The sequence below is a fragment of the Molossus molossus genome, unplaced genomic scaffold, assembly GCF_014108415.1.
Source record: "Molossus molossus isolate mMolMol1 unplaced genomic scaffold, mMolMol1.p scaffold_m16_p_12, whole genome shotgun sequence".
In the NCBI taxonomy this organism is placed as follows: Eukaryota; Metazoa; Chordata; class Mammalia; order Chiroptera; family Molossidae; genus Molossus; species Molossus molossus.
This window is the reverse complement of record NW_023425347.1, coordinates 75695200-75714360: the sequence shown is the minus strand read 5'-3', so window position 1 is coordinate 75714360 and position 19161 is coordinate 75695200. Positions and strand designations below refer to the sequence as shown.

The window sequence follows — 19161 nt, the reverse complement described above, 5'->3', positions numbered from 1 at the left end:
GTGTTATTACATAATATTTGTATTCAATGGAGTAGGTTGCCTGTATGAATACTACAGAATTCTTTATTTATTTATTTATTTGTTTGTTTGTTTGTTTATTTATTTTGTTCAGGTAGAGTGGGAGGGAGAGAGAGGAACAGAGAGAGAGAGAGAGAGAAACATTGATGTGAAAGGAACACATCGAGCGGTTGCCACCCGCACAACCGACCAGGGCCGGGGACAAACTGCAACCGAGGTACGCGCCCTTAGCAGGAACCGAACCCAGGTCTCTCAGGACCGCAGGCCGACGATCTAACCGCTGAACCAAACCGGCCAGGGCCTACAGAATTCTTTAAAAGAAAACTGTACCATTGGCCATAAAATAATTTAGTAATGCAAGGATGTAAATTGAATTGTGATAATTTTACCTGAGGGGAATTCAGAAAAACATTTTAAAGGCACCCTTTAACTTAGTGAAAAGCACTTTTCATTTCATTTAAAAAGAACAGCACCAGAATTTCACAAGGCTGTGAGGATAGTTTTTTTTCCCCCAAGATATATAGGACCTTTTATAGACATTCAGATATATTTAAAAGGCAAAACTACTGTCTGTATTGCTTATTGGCCTGTTTTCTGGGTGTGCTGTTTTTGTTTTAGGAGTCACATGATGCATTATTGGAATTTGGGAATAATAACCTACAAATATTGGTTCATGTTACCAAGGAAGGGGTGTGGAAAAATCCAGTTCTTCTTAAAATTCTGTCTCAACAGCCAGTAGAAACAGAAGAAGGTAAGCATTAAAACTTACTGAGTATATTGAAGGAGGACTTAGTTATAAGAGAATTAAAATTTTATGTGGGTTAAAATTTTGTGAATCTTGCCTGCGACCAATACTCAGTCATTCTGTTCTCAGAATAGTAAAAACTAACCATTAGCAGTTTTTTTTTAATCCTCACCCAAGGACATGCTTAGAGAGAGGAAGGGGTGGGGTGGGGGAACGACTTTGATGTGAGAGAGAAATATTGATTGGTTGCCCCAGCCAGAGATCGAACCCACAACCCAGATATGTGCTCTTAATCATTTATGCCATGGGATAATCAAACCAGCAATTTTTTGATGCATAGGACGATGCTCAACCAAGTGAGCCACTCTGGCTGGGCAGTATTTAATGTTTTGCGGAAGGATTCTTACATTTTTAGGTAGTGTTTTAAGTGTTCTTTTGCATTTCTTTTATTTTTGTTTTTAATTTTTATTTTTTTGGTAATCCTCACCTGAGGATATTTTCCATTGATTTTTAGAGGGGGTGGGGGGAGAGAAAGAAAAAGAAACATCAATGTGAGACACGTTGGCTGGCTGCCTGCCTTCCACACAACTCCGACTAGGGCTGGGGATTGAACCTGCAACCCAGGTAATGTGCCCTTGACCGGAAATTGAGCCCGAGACCCTTCTTTCGAAGGGCCAATGCTCTAACCACTGTCCAGGGCTTTTGTACTTTAAAATGTTTCATTGAGTAACAGTGTTCATACAAAGTTCTTGAGATAGAAATGAATAATCTGCTTCTAGACTTTGGTGTATAGTGGAGCTTAACATTCGTACACTGCAAGTCTGTACTGTTGTGCTTAAAGGGAAATGTAAGTGTGGTGAAAGAAGTAAATGTGGGAACTTAGAAGGGGGTTGGATGTGTAGATACCATGCCTGCTTTTAAGTGTGGGATTTGTGAAAATGCTTACAACCTGGTAGGGCAGATAAATAGAGCAGAATAGGATATAGGGTTGACAGATGTGGCAGGAAATAATATGGAGGAATTAGACTGGAGAGAGTTTTAAAAAGAATTGCTAGGACACAACTAAGTTGATTTCCTTGAAGAAAGGGATTGGCAAGGAAGAATAATGCCAAAATTTCATTTTTGTATGATTGAGAGAATACCATTACTGAAAAATAGGAGTAAGGAACAAGCAGCTATTTGAGTGGGAGATATGACTATGAGTTTTTTTGTGGAATTAGTGCCTGTGGTACTAACCTGGGAAAGTTCAAGTGAAAGTGATCTGTTTTCTGTTCATGCTTTTTGACCTTGACTACATATTAGCTATCTGTGGAATTTAAAACCAAAACACACACCCACGCTGGAAGGCCAGGCTCCACCTGCTAAATCAAAATCTCCAGAGCTGAAGCTCTGGCATCTAGACCTTTTTGAAGTGCCACAGTAAATGGGCACCTCCCACCTATAAGTGGTGGGAGTATAAATTGGTATAACCTCTGGAGATCAATTTGGCAGCAGGTCCAATTCTAGAAAATTTTCCCATAGATATAGTCATTCATGTGTGGAATGGCCTTTGTACAGGGCTGTACATTGTAGCATTATTGAGGATTGCCACAGATTGGAAACTTACAAGTGTATCAATAAGGGCTTGATTAAATTAATTATAGTACACCCACGCAGTGGAATACTATTTAGTTGTTAAAAGTATTGAGGTAGTTCTAAATGTACAGTGATGATAGAATGATGTGTATGATATATTAAGTGGCAAAAATTATGTCTTCAATACTAAGAATATTTTAGGAAGTATAAACAAGAAATTGGTTGTTTCTTGGGAAGGGACACTGGGACTGGAGTCAGGGAGAAAGAAGACGATTTTTAACTACACCTTTTTTGTATACTTTTTGAGTTTTGTGTCATGTGCATATATGGTATTACCTAAAAAAGGAATTTAAAAAACCTACAGTTGATTCTGATATATAGTTAAGATTGGGCCAATGGTTTATATCTCCACCCCCCCCCCACTGTGGTTTATTGTTAATATTAATTATTTCTACCTCATAAGTGTCCTGTAGACATAGCAGCATGGGTGTCACCCGAGAGGCTTGTTAGAAAAGCAAAATCTCAGTTCCCATCTCAGACTTACTGAATTAGAATCTGTATTTTAATAAGATTCCCCCAGGTGATTCATAATGCACTTCGAAGTTTAAGGAACAGTGTTTTACATGAGCCATTTAAAGCAGTTTGCTCACTCACCACTTGTCTTGATATGCAATATTCCCACCTCTATTCTTTAAATAATACTATGTAAAATGATACCACACACTTGTTGAGTATCTACTGTTCACAGATTAAGTGCTTGTCCAGAGCACTGTGCAAATCAGTGCTCACATTCTTAATATTCAGTACTGCTCAGCATTTTCCAAAGTGTGTACTGAACCAGGAACATATTTACATTGTACTAATATGTGTAAAAGGGTTCTCTGGTCAAATCAGTTTGGGAAACATTGGATTAAATCAAAGTGGACAGTTTTCTTTATTGCAGGACTGTTCAGAGATTTGACCAAGGAATCCTTTTTTTTTCTAGGACTATCTCTCAGGTCTTTTGGTCGGTGGAACACACTTTGAGAAATGCCTGGTTTAGAGGAAAGAGCACCACTGGCATTGGAATTTTTGGCAAGTTACCTAATTTCTCTGAATATTAATTTTCCTAACCTTAAACTGGGGATGATAATACTTGCCTTGGTGGTGGTGTGAGGAATGAGAGGTATATAAAAACACTCAGCTTAAAGCTTGGTACCAATAAGTGTAAACTGTAGTTGTTAATATTACATAGGTTACTTGTTTCTTTTTCTTGTACTTATGCTTTTAGTTCAATTCATTATTTCTGACTTAAAAGTGAGGAAGGAGGTCAAATTAATTTTGACGAAATGTTAGTAACTTTATTAAAAGGTTTGGTGTTCCGAATTAAACTACTAGGCAATGTGGAAAGCATTAACAAAATTATCTTATTTTGCTCTCTGCTCTATTAGATGAGTATTGAGACCAGATTCAACATCACTTATATGAGCTGAATTTTATATTTACTAATAACAAATGAAAACATCAAAAGATACCAAGCTTGCATCATGATAACCTTGACATGTTATGTAGTATGTTATCAAACTTTTATTTTTCCTTTTTTCTAGTCAATAAATTGATTGCAGAAGAAGGACCTTTCTTTCTGCAAATGCGAATAAAACATTTATTGAAATCAAACTGCATCCCTCAAGCTACTGCTTTATCAAAACTGTGTGCAGAATCTAAGGAAATTTCAAATGTGTCATCTTTTCAGCAAGCCTATATCACATGCTTATGTTCCATTCTCCCTAATGAAGATGCTATTAAGGAGGTGAGTAAAGCAAATAACTGCTGTTATCATTCACATTTACTATGAATTTTAATAGAATTTGATAAATGTTGCCTGGCAGGATGAAAACCAAGACTTTTTTTTTAGATTACTGTTTTAATTGTAAATGTTACTGTTCACCAGATTGAATATAAAGTTTTGTCATAGGTAGATTTAAAAAGATAAAGAATATGCACATAGGTGTTCGTGTTTAAGTAATGGTTTACTTTGAAATCTTTAAATGTGAAAGTTGTTTATTCTTAAAGTAATGTTTATTCTATGTTTGGGAAATGCAGAAATTATTAATACTGGTGCCAAGGAATAAACTAAAGAGAATGACATTTAACTTTAGCTTAAATTACTTTATACATTGACTATAAGCAGAGAAATGTAGGACTTTAGAATCCATGAATACAGTGATTAAGTGGACAAACTGGATACCATGAAAAATAATAAAGTGATTGAGCCTTTTTAAAACTATTTTATCACTCCCTGCATTCTTTTTTTTTTTTTTAACTTGAATTATTATTTTCCTTAGAAAAGTTAAAATTAGTTTTCTCTGATAGTTTTTGGTAAATTATACAGAGAAAAATGAGGAATTCCTAGGCTGTAATTCATCATCTACCTTTACCTTTATACTGAACTTTCTTATGAAATGTAGGAATCCCAGGGATCTGGACCTATGATGTAGTAATTTTTAAACTTTTATGACAGTTCCAACTGTAAATATTCTACTCTCCAAATGTGACTATCTTTCCATCCGACTCCCTTTAATTTGTATTTATTTAAAAAAAGTTTTTTCTTTATTGATTTTTGTTTTTTAGAGAAAGAGGAAGGGAGAGGGGGAGAGAGAGAGAGAGAGAGAGAAACATCGATGAGAGAGAACATTGATTGGCCCCCTCCTGCATGCCCCTAACTGGGGATTGGGCCCACAACCTGGGCATGTGTGCTGACCAGGAATCAAACCAGTTACCTCTTGGTGCATGGGTTGACTCTCAACCACTGAGCCATACTGGCTGGGCTCACCTTACTCCCTTTAATATAAAGACTTCACCAGGACCACCAATCTATTAATCCTGTCACCTGTTCACTCTCCCTCATTCTCAGTATGTTCTCACTTCCGTCCTTACTTCACTTTTTTATAGTCAGTCATTGTTATCACTCTCTTGTATACACTGTCAATTCTCCTGCTGATCTCTCTCTTAATTTTACTTATTTGAATAACCAGTATCCTGATTATCCCTAAATTTCCACAAACTCCATATATCTTTTTTGTTGTTGTTAATCCTTTCCCTAGGGTTTTCCATTGATTTTTAAATTTTATTTTAGTTTTTGATAGAGTAGAAGGGAGGGAGAGGGCGAGAGAGAGAGAAACATCATGTGAGAGAGACACATTGATCGGTTGCCTCCCACACAACCCTGACTGGGGCCAGGGATTGAACTGTGCCCTTGACTGGGAATCAAACTCACGATGCTTCAGTCCAAGGACCCACACTCAAGCCACTGAGCCAAACTGTCCAGGGCAAACTGTATATCTTAACCAGCACCAGTGATGCCAAATTTGTGTGGAGAAACACCTGCCAAAACTAATTTTACTTTAAATCACTCACTATATTTCTTTAGTTTATTCATTCCCCCACTCTCTTAGATTACTATTTCATACTTTTTATTTCTCCTCAAACCTATACTATGATTTGTGTCCCGTGTCACTCTGTTTATGAACTTTCTCTTTCTCTGAGGAAATTGAGACAGTTGTAAAAGAATTTTCATAGGCTTCTTCCATGACATATATTCACCTGCCTGAATCTATGCATATAGAGCTTCTCTTCTGTTATTAAGTGTATATTTTCTCCTAGCTTAGGTCAATCTCCTTGACTTCTGTATCAGATCCCATCTGCTCTTGCCCCCTCAAGGGTAAATGCTGTAGCAGTTCTCCTTTTCCCTACTGCATCATCAATTTCAACCTCTCCTGTAGCCACCTTGCCAGGATTTTGTTGTTATTTTTTCTGTCTTTAAAAAAAATCTTAAGATTACAATTCCTCTTCCAGCTACCACCCCATTTTTCTCCTGGCTTTTCAGGGTAATTACTTTAATGAATTGTCTAAATTTACTGTTTAACATTTTCCTCCTTGAATACATTCTAATATGGTGTTCACCCCTGCCAGTTTACCACATCACTAAGTCCATTGAAGAGTTCTCAGTTTTCATCTTACTCAATCTGACTTCTTAACTTTGTCTTTTAAACTTTTAACAGTTTTTCCACTTGGTTCTAGTTTACCGCACTCTCTTGGTTTTATGTCTTCCTAATTGGTTGCTCTTTCTCAGTTCTACCTGTACTCTTACGTTTTTGAGTGTCCTGATTCTTTTCTATCTATACTTATTACCTCAGTGATTTCATCTAGATTCATGATGGTAAGTACCAATTATGGTCTAAATTCTCAGGTGTTTTTTTTTCCAGCCCATTTCTCTCCTCTGAAATCCAGACTCATAGATCCAACTGCCTAATTACTCTGTCTACTTTTATGGCTAATAGCATCTCAAACTTAACATGCCCATAACTAAGTTCCTGATATGCCTGATATTAGGGGGCTTTATTTGTTTTTATGAACTTCATTTTGAATGAAGTCAATTGTCTTCTAACTATATTTCAATGTTGGAGGTGGGGGATGGGTAGTGAATAACCAGCCACTGTTTTGGGGGGTCTTTACTATGTGTTAGGCATTAGGCTAAGTGCTTTATATGCATTTTCACATTTCTCACAGCAGCTCTTAGGTAGCTCCATTTTATTGTTGAGGAAGCTGAAGCTCAGATTAAATGATATGTCCATGGTTATAAAGCTTAAAATGGTTATGCTGAGATTCAAACCTGAGTTTGGTATATTATGTTAAAGGTATGGGATAATAAATACTGTCCTAGGTATTAAATAACTAAGGGTTTATAAAACAAGTACTGTCTTAGGCATTGGGGATAAAAAGATGAAATCAGCTCGGTTGGTGTGGCTCATTGGGTTGAGCATTGTCGCATGGACTGAGAGGTCCTGGTTTGATTCCCAGTCAGGGCACAACCCTGGTAGGGGATGTGCAGGAGGCAGCCAATTAGTGTTTTTCATATTGATGTTTCTATCTCTCTTTCCCTTTCTCTCTCTAAAAAAAACAATAAAAACATATTTTACAAAAGAAGATGATGACGAAATCAGAAGCCTCCAAATTAGCATACTTGCTTTCACTCTTGCTCCCTACATTTTATTCTCAAAAGTAACCAGAACAACCCTGGACTATGTGGCTCAGTGGGTTGGGTGTTGTTCCATACACCAAAAAGGCTGCCAGTTTGATTCCTGGTAAAGGGTGGTACATGTTGGGGTTTCAGGCTCCATCCCTGGTAGGGGCATGCAGGAGGCAGCTGAATAATGTTATGCTCTCAGTTCAGTGTTTCTCTCTCTCCCTTCCTCTCTCTAAAAGTCAATAAACTTTTTAAAAAGTAGCTAGTAATCTCTTAATTTAGTCAGGCCATGTCACTCCCTTGGTCGTAATCATTCAACATCTTTCCATCTTTTTCAGAATAAATCCAGAAATCTTTATGTGACACTGCCCATCGCTACTTCTCTAACCATATCTGACTGTATCTTGTACAATTTAATGCTCACTGCTCTCCAGCCACCTTGTCTGTGCTGTTCTCTGAACAAGTCAAACATATCCCTGCCTTAGGGCATTGTATTTAGTATTTCCTCTGCCTGGAATGCCCTTCCACAAGATAATTTGGATGGCTCATTCTCTTAACGTTATTCACATCTCTCTTTGCCATATCAGAGAGGCCTTCCTCACTGTCCCATCTAAAATAATATCCTATTCCCTATTTTACTCTACCCTGTTTTTGTCGATAAATATTTCCATTATTATTATTAATATATACAGATCCATCTAAAATAGTCTACATCACTCTTTTTTTTTTTCATTCCTCACCTGATGATATGTTTGTTTTTTTAAATTGATTTTAGATAAAGAGAGAAACATCAGTGTGAGAGAGAGACATCAGTTGGTTGCCTCCCATACGTGCCCCAACCTGGGATTAAACCTGCAACCTAGGTATGTGCCCTGACTGGGAATCATACCTGCAACCTTCTGTTGTGTGGGATGACACTCCAACCAACTGAAGCACCCAGTTAGGGCGGCCCTCATCATTCTTTGTCCCTTACCTACCTGTTTTTTTCTCTATAATATATATTACTACTACTGGACATTTTGCTTATTCTCTGTTTCTCCCACTAGATTAACAACTTTGTAATGATAGAGACATAGTTTTGTTCACTGTTATATTCCTGCATTCTAGAATACTTAGCCATATAGTAGGCACTCATAAGGACTAACTACAAGCTTGTATGCTAATTTATGTATTTGCCATGTTGGGAAGGGTAAAGTGATGGGAGACTGCTTATCTCTAATAACAGTTGCAATATTTTGTGTTGGAAACTTAATCAGGATAAGATGTAGTAGTGGTTATTCTTAGTACCAAAAGAATGCAGAAGAATAAAAAATTCTAGACCTTGGATTTGATTCTTTGCCTCTAACAATAACTTTTTCTCTTAATTGCTCAGCCTTTGTTTATTTAAAACTTGTTTTGTTCCTAGCATTGTATTAAGCATTGGCAAATACAAGGACTGTGTAATGCCTAGGTTGGTTGCCAGAACAGTTACAGGAAGATGAATACTAAGCTATCTGATACTGCCCCTAAATTCAGTAGACGTGTAGAGAGAGAGAATATTTTTGTAGACTGGCATTAAAGGCTTTATAAAAATTGATCCTTAAGTTGGACCTTGAAATACTGGTGGGGTTTGGAAGGGTAGAAAGAATGGCTTTGGGATAATTGACTATGGTAGTAGAAACACAGAAATGGATGTGTACTTTGCAAGGATCCTCCCCTCCCCCCAGAACACCTTCCCTGGGCAGAGAGTGGGTGTTGAGGTCTTGTAAGAGATAAGATCTGTTGGGTGGGAAAAATCCAGTACATTAGAGCTTAGATTTGATGCAGTGGATATTAGGAAGGTTTTTCCTCACCCGAGGACATTTTTCCATTTTTTGTTCAGGTAGAGTGGGAGGGAGAGAGAGGAACAGAGAGAGAGAGAGAAACATCGACGTGAAAGGAACACATCGAGTGGCTGCCACCCGCACGACCGACCAGGGCCGGGGACAAACTGCAACCGAGGTACGTGCCCTTAGCGGGAACCGAACCCGGGTCTCTCTGGACCGCAAGCCGACGCTCTAACCGCTGAGCCAAACCGACCAGGGCAGGAAGGTTTTGAAAGTAGGAGGTGAAATGACTGGACATAGTTTCAGGAAGCTTAGATAGAAAGAATATGTTCTTAGGTTTAAGAAAAGAGATTGAAGTTATTAGCAAGAGGAGAAAAGACAGGACTTGCTGATAGGACAAAAATAGAGGAGTTGACAAATTATGGCCTATGACCCAATTACCTGTTTTTGTAAATAAAGTTTTACTGAAATAAAAACTTTATTGTCAAGGGCTGGATTTTGCTCCACATGCATAATTGAATAACAGACCACCTGGCTTTTAAAGCTGAAAATATTTTTCTATATGACCCTTTAAAAAAATGTTTACCGACCCTTGCTCTATAAGAATCAGATTTTCCCCTGTATTAACTGTTAAATATCATGTACTCTAACCTGTGGTTTAGCAGTGATAAAACTAAGGCCAAGATGGTAATGCTTCCAAAGCCTTACCTGCTTTAAACTAATGTTCAAGCCCAGATTAGAACGCAGATCTCCTAACTCCCTGGCCAGCCCTCTTTCCACTTTACAACTTATTTTCAGTTGGTAAGCATTAGTGAGCCATTTTCTAATAGGAGACATCTTGGTGATTTATCATTCCATTTATAATTAAACATTTATATATAGGTGTGATTTAAAACATTTTATAGTGATTGACATTAATTTGTTAAATAAATCAATGCAAAAATATTTTGCACATACTATGGGCCCTGACAGGGGCCGGGGATCAAACCTGCAACCGAGATACATGCCCTTGACTGGAAATCAAAGGTGTGGCCATTTGGTGTGTGAGCCAACACTCTAACCACTGAGTAACACTGGCCAGGGCCATAAAATTATTTTATTTCATTTTGTTATTTTTTATTTAAAAAACATTTTTTATCCTCACTCGAGGACATTTTTGCATTTATCTTCAGATAGAGCAGGAGGGAGAAAGGGAGAAAGAGAGAGAGAAACATCGATGTGAGAGAGACACATCGAGTGGTCATCACCCACACGACCCCATCCGGGGCCAGGGACAAACTGCAACCGAGGTACGTGCCCTTAGCAGGACCCAAACCCGGGACTGACTCTCTGGTCTGCAGGCCCATGCTCCAACCACTGAGCCAAACCAGCCAGGGCCCATAAAATTATTTTATTTATTTATTTATTTTTTTATCCTCACCCGAGGACATTTTTCCATTTTTTGTACAGACAGAGTGGGAGGGAGAGAGAGGAAGAGAAAGGGAAACATCGATGTGAAAGGGACACATCGAGTGGCTGCCACCCGCACGACCAACCAGGGCCGGGGACAAACTGCAACCGAGGTACATGCCCTTAGCGGGAACCGAACCCTGGTCTCTCCAGACCGCAGGCGGATGCTCTAACTGCTGAGCCAAACTGGCCAGGGCCCATAAAATTATTTTAAAAGGAAATCTGGTACCATCATAATTTTATTATTATTATTTTAATCCTCACCCGAGGACATTTTTTCATATTTTGTTAAGATTGGGGCGGGGGGGGAGAAACATCGACGTGAAAGGGACACACTGAGTGGTTGCCACTTGCACAAGCCAACCAGGGCCGGGGACAAACTGCAACCGAGGTACATGCCCTTAGTGGGAACCGAACCCAGGTCTCTTCGGACCACAGGCCGACACTCTAACCGCTGAGCCAAACCAGCCAGGGCCTGGTACCATCATAATTATTCTCTTGTCCAGTGATGCTTTCTTTTGCAAGTGACAACAGAATTAAAGAGAATCTTTTGCTTTGGAAAAGTACTAATAAATTACTAGATATTCAGTAATTTAAAATCAGCATATTTTCCAAGATAGAAGAGTTATATACATATATTGCCATCTACTTCAACTGTGTTTAGAAGAGTCTAATTAACTTGAGCAACAGCTGGGAATACAGGTACTTGTTGGCACCTGTGGGTATCACAGTAATAGGTGTGTGTAATGGGAAACCTCTGCTGGGGAAGATTTAGCCAGACACATACAATTAAGAAGGGTCAGCCTAAAAGCCAAAATTCAGAGCCCCAAGTTCAGAACTCCATGGAATCCTCAAGTTCTAGTTTGTAAATACTTCATTTAGAATTGAATGAGATGACATTTCCATTAATTTTACATATGAAAAGATTTTAATGAAAGTTAAACTTGGCCATTGCCTAGTGTCCCAAGTGGATGTTTCTTACATATTTTTTTCACTACTACTAAAAGAAATCCTTGCAGAGCTCAAGTTTTCCACACATAATATGAAGGCTAATGTTTTAAACATAAAGCACTTCTTTTATTATGAAGAACCAAGAAGCAGAGTTCTTGACACAGTTAAGGTACTGGACTATTTCAGTCTTGGTCCTGAATGAACTATATCTTCAGTGTTTAATAACAGACACAGTAGCTAAGGCTTGTTTCTTCTCTTGATGGGGAAAGGAATAGACAAATAGGGCCTAATTTAGTCACCAGTCTAACACTGTTGGGAATTGAAACAGTCACTAGGTATAAATTATAAACAGAGCAAATACATTTGTTTATTTATTTATTTTTAAATATTTTTTAATTTTTAGAGAGAGAGAAACATTGATTGGCTGCTTCCTGCATGCCCCTTGCCAGGGATAGAGCCTGCAACCTGGGAATGTGCCCTGACCGGGAATCAAACCGGGACCTTTCAATCCATGGGACAACACCCAATTCACTGAGCCACACCAGCTGGGCACAGAGCAACTACATTTAAACAGGACCCATTGGGAATTCAGTTTGGGAATAGAGGAAAATATTAACAAAAACATAGAAATTCCAAGTGTATTTTATTTTATTTATTTATTTTATCCTCACCCGAGGATATTTTTCCATTTTTTGTACAGATAGAGTGGGAGAGAGAGAGAGGAAGGGAGAGAGAGAGAGAAACATCGATGTGAAGGGACACATCGAGTGGCTGCCACCCGCACGACCAACCAGGGTCGGGGACAAACTGCAACCGAAGTACGTGCCCTTAGCGGGAACCGAACCCGGGTCTCTCCGGACCGCAGGCCGACGCTCTAACCGCTGAGCCAAACTGGCCAGGGCCAAGTGTATTTTAAACAAGAAACAAGATTAAGGTGGACCTGGAGCAAAAAATAATAAAGTATATAATTAAATGTAAAATTAAAATCTGAATAATTTTACTTCATTGTTATCACATAGGGAGTAAAGATGTACACTCTAAAAATACACTAAAGATTAAAAGGCTTTCTGAAGAAATTGAGGATTTGCCTATTTAAATACTTTATGTTTCAAAGCAGAGTTTTTGAAAAAATAGCTTTGAAGAGTCATCTTCCCATGACTTATTATATATCTGGATCTCACATCTAGTCTCACTTTCATGGATTATCTGGTTTCGTGGGTATTTTGGTTGACATGATTACACTGTAGGAATCATGGAGAGTCAGACGTCATTTTAAAAAATTCAGTAGGACATTATAGTCTTCTCTTAGATACACATAGTCATAGGATTTAACTAGAAGCATCAATGACCATTTATTTCTTTAAGAAACCTACATGTGTCCTGGTCAGTTTGGCTCAGCGGTTAGAGTGTAGGCCCACGGACCAGAGAAGCCCGGGTTTGGTTCCCGTTAAGGCCACGTACCTCGGTTGCATTTTGTCCCCAGCCTCAGTTGGGGTCATGTGAGTGGCAACCAGTCGATGTTTCTCTAAATCTCTCTCTCTTCCTCCCTCTCTTCCTCCCGCTCTATCTGAAGATAAATGTAAAATACCTCCTCGGGTGAGGATTTAAAAAAAAAAAAAGAAATCTACACATGACCACTCGATGTAGTGGTGGTCTGTAGTATTGCTACAATTAAAAGAAACCAGTCTCGCTGTTGTGGCTCAGTGGTTGAACGTTGACGCATGCACCAAGAAGTTGCCGGTTGATTCCCCATCAGGACACATGCCCAGGTTGTGGGTCATATCCCCAGCGTGGGGGCATGTGGGAGGCGGCCAATCGATGTTCTCTCTCATCCATGTTTCTGTCTCTCTTTCCCTCTCACTTCCTCTGTCTCTAAAATCAGTAAAGGAAAAAAAATAAAATAAAAGCCAGATATTTAGAAGTTGTTTTCCAGGTGATGTCTGTGAACCTACAGGAATCATTCTCCCAAAGATAGACCCAGGTTTACATGAAAGGTGGGCTTCCTAACTATAACTCCCACCTTTCTTCTACTCAAGGATACAAATGAGAGATATCTTTTATATGGATAACCTTAAATCCACTTTGATTTCTTTTTGAAAAACACCAGTTTCAGTTTTTAAAATGTATTATTAGACACAAATTATTTACATTATATCTCAGAATGGATCAGGATAATACTACATTGAAAACCACTGTTCTAGATTGAAATTAGTGTTTTGAAAATATTCTACTAATAGCACTGGCCAGAATACTAGTTTACTTTGGTAGCATAAGCATGAAAATAACTAATAAGACAAATATGTTTCCTCTACCCAACTTTTCTCATGCCATTTGGCTGCCTGTCATGCCATTGGTGTTTAGTTGGCTGATTATTATGAAAGTCTAATAATTACAATCTATTCTTGTCCCCACAGTTTATTTTTTACAATAGCTAAATTCATTTTCAAAATAAAATTAGACATTTTATTTTCGGTTTCTTTTGTTAATTCTCACCTGAGAATATTTTTCTATTGATTCTTTTTTCCTTTATTGATTTTTCAGAGAGAGAGAGAAACATTGATGAGAGAGAACATTGATTGGCTGCCTCCTACATGCCCCCCACTGGGGATTTGGCCCACAACCTGGGCATGTGCCCTGACCAGGAATCAAACTGGCGACCTCTTCGTGCATGGGTTATGATGCTCAAACACTGAGCCACACCAGCCGGGCTCTATTGATTTTTAGATAGAGTGGAAGAGAGGGAGGGAGAGAGAGAGAAACATTGATGTGAGAGAGATACATTGATTAGTTGCCTCCCACATGACCCCGACCAGTGCCAGGGCTTGAACCTGCAATCCAGGTATGCCCTTGACTGGGAATTTAACCTGTGACCCTTTGGTCCTTGGGCCGATGCTCTACTGAGCCAAACCGGCCAGGGCTATTTTGAGATAAGTTTAGACTAACATGTTATTGTAAGAAATAATACAGACATGCCTTTCAGTCATTTAACATATATCCTTTGGAAGATTTTACTTGGCACTAGGGATACAAAGGTAAACAACACAAAGGGGAGGAGCAGCAGACAGTAGTTACACAATGTGAGACTTTGGGGAGAGGGTCTGAGCTGGAAATTAAAGAGTTTCAAGTCATCAGCATTTGATGTCAGAGAGTGGATAAAATTAGCTTTTTCAGAAGTCTGGAAATTACCTAATGGTTTATCATAATCCTAGGAGGTTTTAGTCAAAACAGATGAATTTCAGTGAGAACAGCAAGTTTGGTGGTGTTTTAATTTTTCCTACTTCCCATCTTCCCTACCTCAGCTTCTCAGTAACCTTGAAAACAGCCTTACAATTCTGGTGGCTGTAAAAAACTGCAGCCTAGCAGCCACTCAAGGAAACAGCAGAATGGTTTTGGAACTCTGCTTTTATAAGCCCATTCCCAGAGAATTGTCACTATTTGACCTATCTGGCAACTTTCTAAAAAGCGTCATTCTTAGGACTTGTCTTTATTTGACTCAGAGTTTACTCTGCCAAAAGCCCTGTCCCCAGAACATTTGTGAAAAACAATCAGTGATAATTTATTAATATTACAATTGTCTGGGGAGGCGTACTAGTCAGGCTATGAGATTGGCCAAAAAATTAAAAAGAAAAACTGGGATATGGGATATCCATAAGGGAACCTCTGATATATTTCTAGGACTCCGGAAAGTAACATGCATGTTTCGGACTGTGTGTCTACCAAGGAATGACCTGAGAAGACCCTAATACGTCACCCCTTGTTTACCTTGAGGCTCTGCACAAGTAGGAAATGAAGGGCAAAATAGAATTATAAACTGCCTACTGATATGTTGAAAGCATACCCTCATACATACACAGAGTTACTTGGCAAAAGCAGAGAGAGCTACTGGTTCAAGGAATTTAAACTAATATGAATATGTTGAATATGTAGCTGACCATTAAGCAAACTGAGCAACAACTTATAGTGACCACACATGGCAAAGAATACAGACCTTACAGAATTCTTCCAGGAAAATCATTAAATAAACAAATAGTAACAATAACAAACCCCAAAGAGGTGGGTGAATCAGATTTCCAGAGTTGCCACAATATATTATTTAAAATACCTATTCTTATAATACAAAGAAAAATGATAGTCCATACACAGGGTAAAGCAACCCATAGCCCTGACTGGTGCGCTCAGTGGTTAGAGCCAGTTAACCCATGCACCGAAGGGTCACGTGTTTGATTCCCAGTCACGGGCATGTACCTGATTTTCAGGTTTGATCCCCAGCCCAGGTGGGGGCTCGTGCGGGAGTCAACCAATCGATGTGTGTCTCTCACATTGATGCTTCTCCCTCCCTCCCTCTCTCCTTCCCTTCCTTCCACTCTTTCTAAAAATTATTGGAAAAAATATCCTCGGGTGAGGATTAACCAAACAAAAAAACAGCTCATAGAAACTGTTCCTAAGGACACCCAGATGTTGGACTTACTAAACAAGGAATTTAAATCACCTATTATAGTGCAGTCAGTTCTTATCATTCGTGATAGTTATGTTCTGTATAGTCACTGCAAACACTGAATTAGCAAATGCTAAAACCATTACTCCTAGGAGATATAGAAGGTTAGATTGCTGCAAGCCTCTGGTCACAACATTTTTGTCAACTGATCATTACATAACTTTGTTTTATGTGTGTTTTTGTTTAAGCACACCTTATTTAATATATACTGTTGATTCATTAACACTGAACTGACAGCCAGTAGCACTATGCCTGAATGAAGCTTATTTAAGAGATGTATTTTCTTTGTAAGGCACATCACAGCCTCTTGCACTAAGAAACACTAGATAGCACTTTAACACTACACTTGGGGGCTATTTTTACAGTGAAATTACCACTGTAAAGCACAAAAACACAAAAAGTGACACTAAATAGAACAAGAAAAAGACACTTGTTACACCATGAGAACTGAAACATGAAGACAGAGTGTCACCTTGTTTGACCTTAGCTAAGAATATGCACACCAGGGGCTCACATTTTTTGCCACTCTGCATGTTCATGAATGATGGCGAAAAGCATCCTGAATGTTGAATTGTGGGATTAAAAAGAAATTTTAGCAAGTAGACTGATTTGTAAATATATGATCTACAAATAATGAAGATCAAATATATATTAAAAGAACCAATGGAACTACGTAAATAATTAAAGTATGAGAACAATGAACAAATAGAGAATAGCAGCAAAGAAATAGAAATTATAAAAAAGAACCAAATTGAGATTCTGGAGTGGAGAAGTACAATAATTGAAATCAATTTACTAGAGAGACTCAACATCAGATTTGAAATTAGACCTAACAGACATCCATAGAATCCAACAACAGCAGAATATACATTCTTTTCAAATGCACCTGGAGCATTCTCTAGGATAGACCATATATTAGTCCACAAAACAAATCTTGATAAATTTAAAAGGAATAAAATCATACAAAGTATGTTCTTCGGCCACAATTGAATGAAATTAGAAATCAGTAACAGAAGGAAATTTGGGGAATTCATGAATATGTGAAGATTAAGCACCTTCCCAAATAAGCATTGGATCAAAGAAAAAGAAACACAAGAAATTAGAAAATGAGATGAATGATGAAATGTAACATATCAAAAGTTATGGGATACAGGTAAAGCAGTGCTTAGAAGGAAATTTATGATTGTAAAATGTCAATCTTTAAAAAGAAAAATGATCTTAGATTGATAACCTAAACATATACCTTAAACAAACTAGATGATAAAGAGCAACCTAAACCCAAAGCAAGCAGGAGATACTAAATATTAGCATGTAAATAAATGAAATAGAGACTACAAAGTCAATAGAGAAAAGTAATAAAGTTGATTCTTTGAAAAGATCAAATTTGATAAACGTTTAATTTACTGAACAAGAAAAAGAGAACACTCAAATCACTAAAATTAGAAATGAAAGGACATCACTGCCAACATTATAGGAATAAAAGGGATTATAAGGGAATACTATGAAGAACTGTATGCCAAAAAATCAGATTTACATAAATGAAATAGACAGATTCTTAGAATAATACAAGCTTTTAGCCCTGGCCAGCTTGGCTCAGCGGTTAGAGCGTCGGCCTGCGGTCTGGAGAGACCCGGGTTCGGTTCCCGCTAAGGGCACGTACCTCGGTTGCAGTTTGTCCCTGGCCCTGATTGGGTCGTGTGGGTGGTGACCACTCGGTGTGTCCCTTTCACGTTGATGTTTCTCTCTCTCTCTCTCCCTCCCACTCTATCTGAACAAAATATGGAAAAATGTCCTCGGGTGAGGATAAAAAAAAATAAAGACAAGCCTTCACCCTGGCTGGTGTGGCTCAGTTGGTTGGGCATTGTCCCATATGCACCAGAAGGTTGCTAGTGCTGTTGCTGGTCAGGGCACATGTGGGCTCAATCTCTGTTAGGGGCCGTGTAGGAAGCAGCCAGTCGATATTTGCTCTCGCATCGATGTTTCTCTTTTTTTTTACCTTCCTCTTTCTCTAAAAATCAATCTAAAAAAAAAAGTCTACACACATGGCTTCACTGGTGAATTGTACAGAATATATACAGAAAAATTTATACCAAACCTTCACACAGTCTTCCAAAAAATACAAGAGGGAATGCTTCCAAACTCATCCCATAAGACCATTATTATCCTGATACCCAAAACCAAAGACATCACAGGAAAGAAAGCTAAAGACCAATATTTCTAATGAATATAGATTCAAGAATTCTCAGAAAACAAACAAATAGTAAAATAAGTCCAGCAACATATAAAAAGGAGTATACACGTTGACTAAGTGGGATTTATCATAAGACTGCAAGGTTGGTTTATTTGTTTTTGTTTTTATCCTCACCGAGGACATTTTTTTTGCATTGCAAGGTTGGTTTAAAATAATGTAGTAGCCCAGACAGTGTGATTCAGTGGTTGAGCGTCGACCCATGCACCAAGAGATTGCCAGTTTGATTCTTGGTCAGGGCATGTGCCCAGGTTGTGGGCCCAGTCCCCAGTTGGGGGCATGTAGGAGACGGACAGTCGATGTTCTCTCTCATCGATGTTTCTCTCTCTCTCTCCCTCTCTCTAAAAATCAGTAAAGAAAAAGAAATTCAATAAAATAATAATATAATACACCACATTGCCCTGGCTGGTTTGGCTCAGCAGTTAGAGTGTTAGCCTGCAGACCAAAGAGTGGCAGGTTTGATTTTGGTCAAGGGCAGTTCTATCCAGGCCCTGGTCAGGGTCGTGTGGGTGGCAGCCAGTTGATGTGTCTCTTTCACATCGATGTTCCTCGCTCGCTCTCTTTTATGTCTTTCTCCTACTCTGTCTGAAAATAAGTGGAAAAATATCCTCAAGTGAGAATAAAAAATAAAAAAAATTAAGAAAAAGAAATAATATACTATGCTAATAGAAAAAAGAGTAAAAGTTACGTGCTCATCACAAGAGAAGCAGAAGAAGCATTTGACAAGATCCTATGCCCTTTTATGTAAAAACTCTCAATAAACTGGGAGGGGAGGGAACTTCCTCACCCTAAAGAATGGCATCTGTGAAAATTCACATTTGACATTACATATATTTAATAATGAAAGACTGAGTGGTTTTCCCTAAGATT

The 19161-nt window shown here is 38.4% G+C and overlaps 1 protein-coding gene across 3 annotated transcripts in view; it reads left to right on the top strand.

The window, feature by feature from the left end:
• The window catches only part of RLF (RLF zinc finger), a 90168-nt gene that overhangs the window by 34395 nt on the left and 36612 nt on the right, over positions 1–19161 (top strand). The window contains exons 1-3 of one of the 3 annotated variants that reach the window (XM_036255548.1): positions 657–769; positions 3324–3412; positions 3925–4127. In XM_036255548.1, coding sequence (XP_036111441.1) covers positions 3966–4127 — 162 coding nt within the window. In that variant the 5' untranslated portion in view covers positions 657–769; positions 3324–3412; positions 3925–3965. Of the gene's footprint in view, positions 1–636; positions 770–3323; positions 3413–3924; positions 4128–19161 lie in introns of those variants that run through there. The other 2 variants (XM_036255547.1, XM_036255550.1) reach the window with 2 other exon arrangements.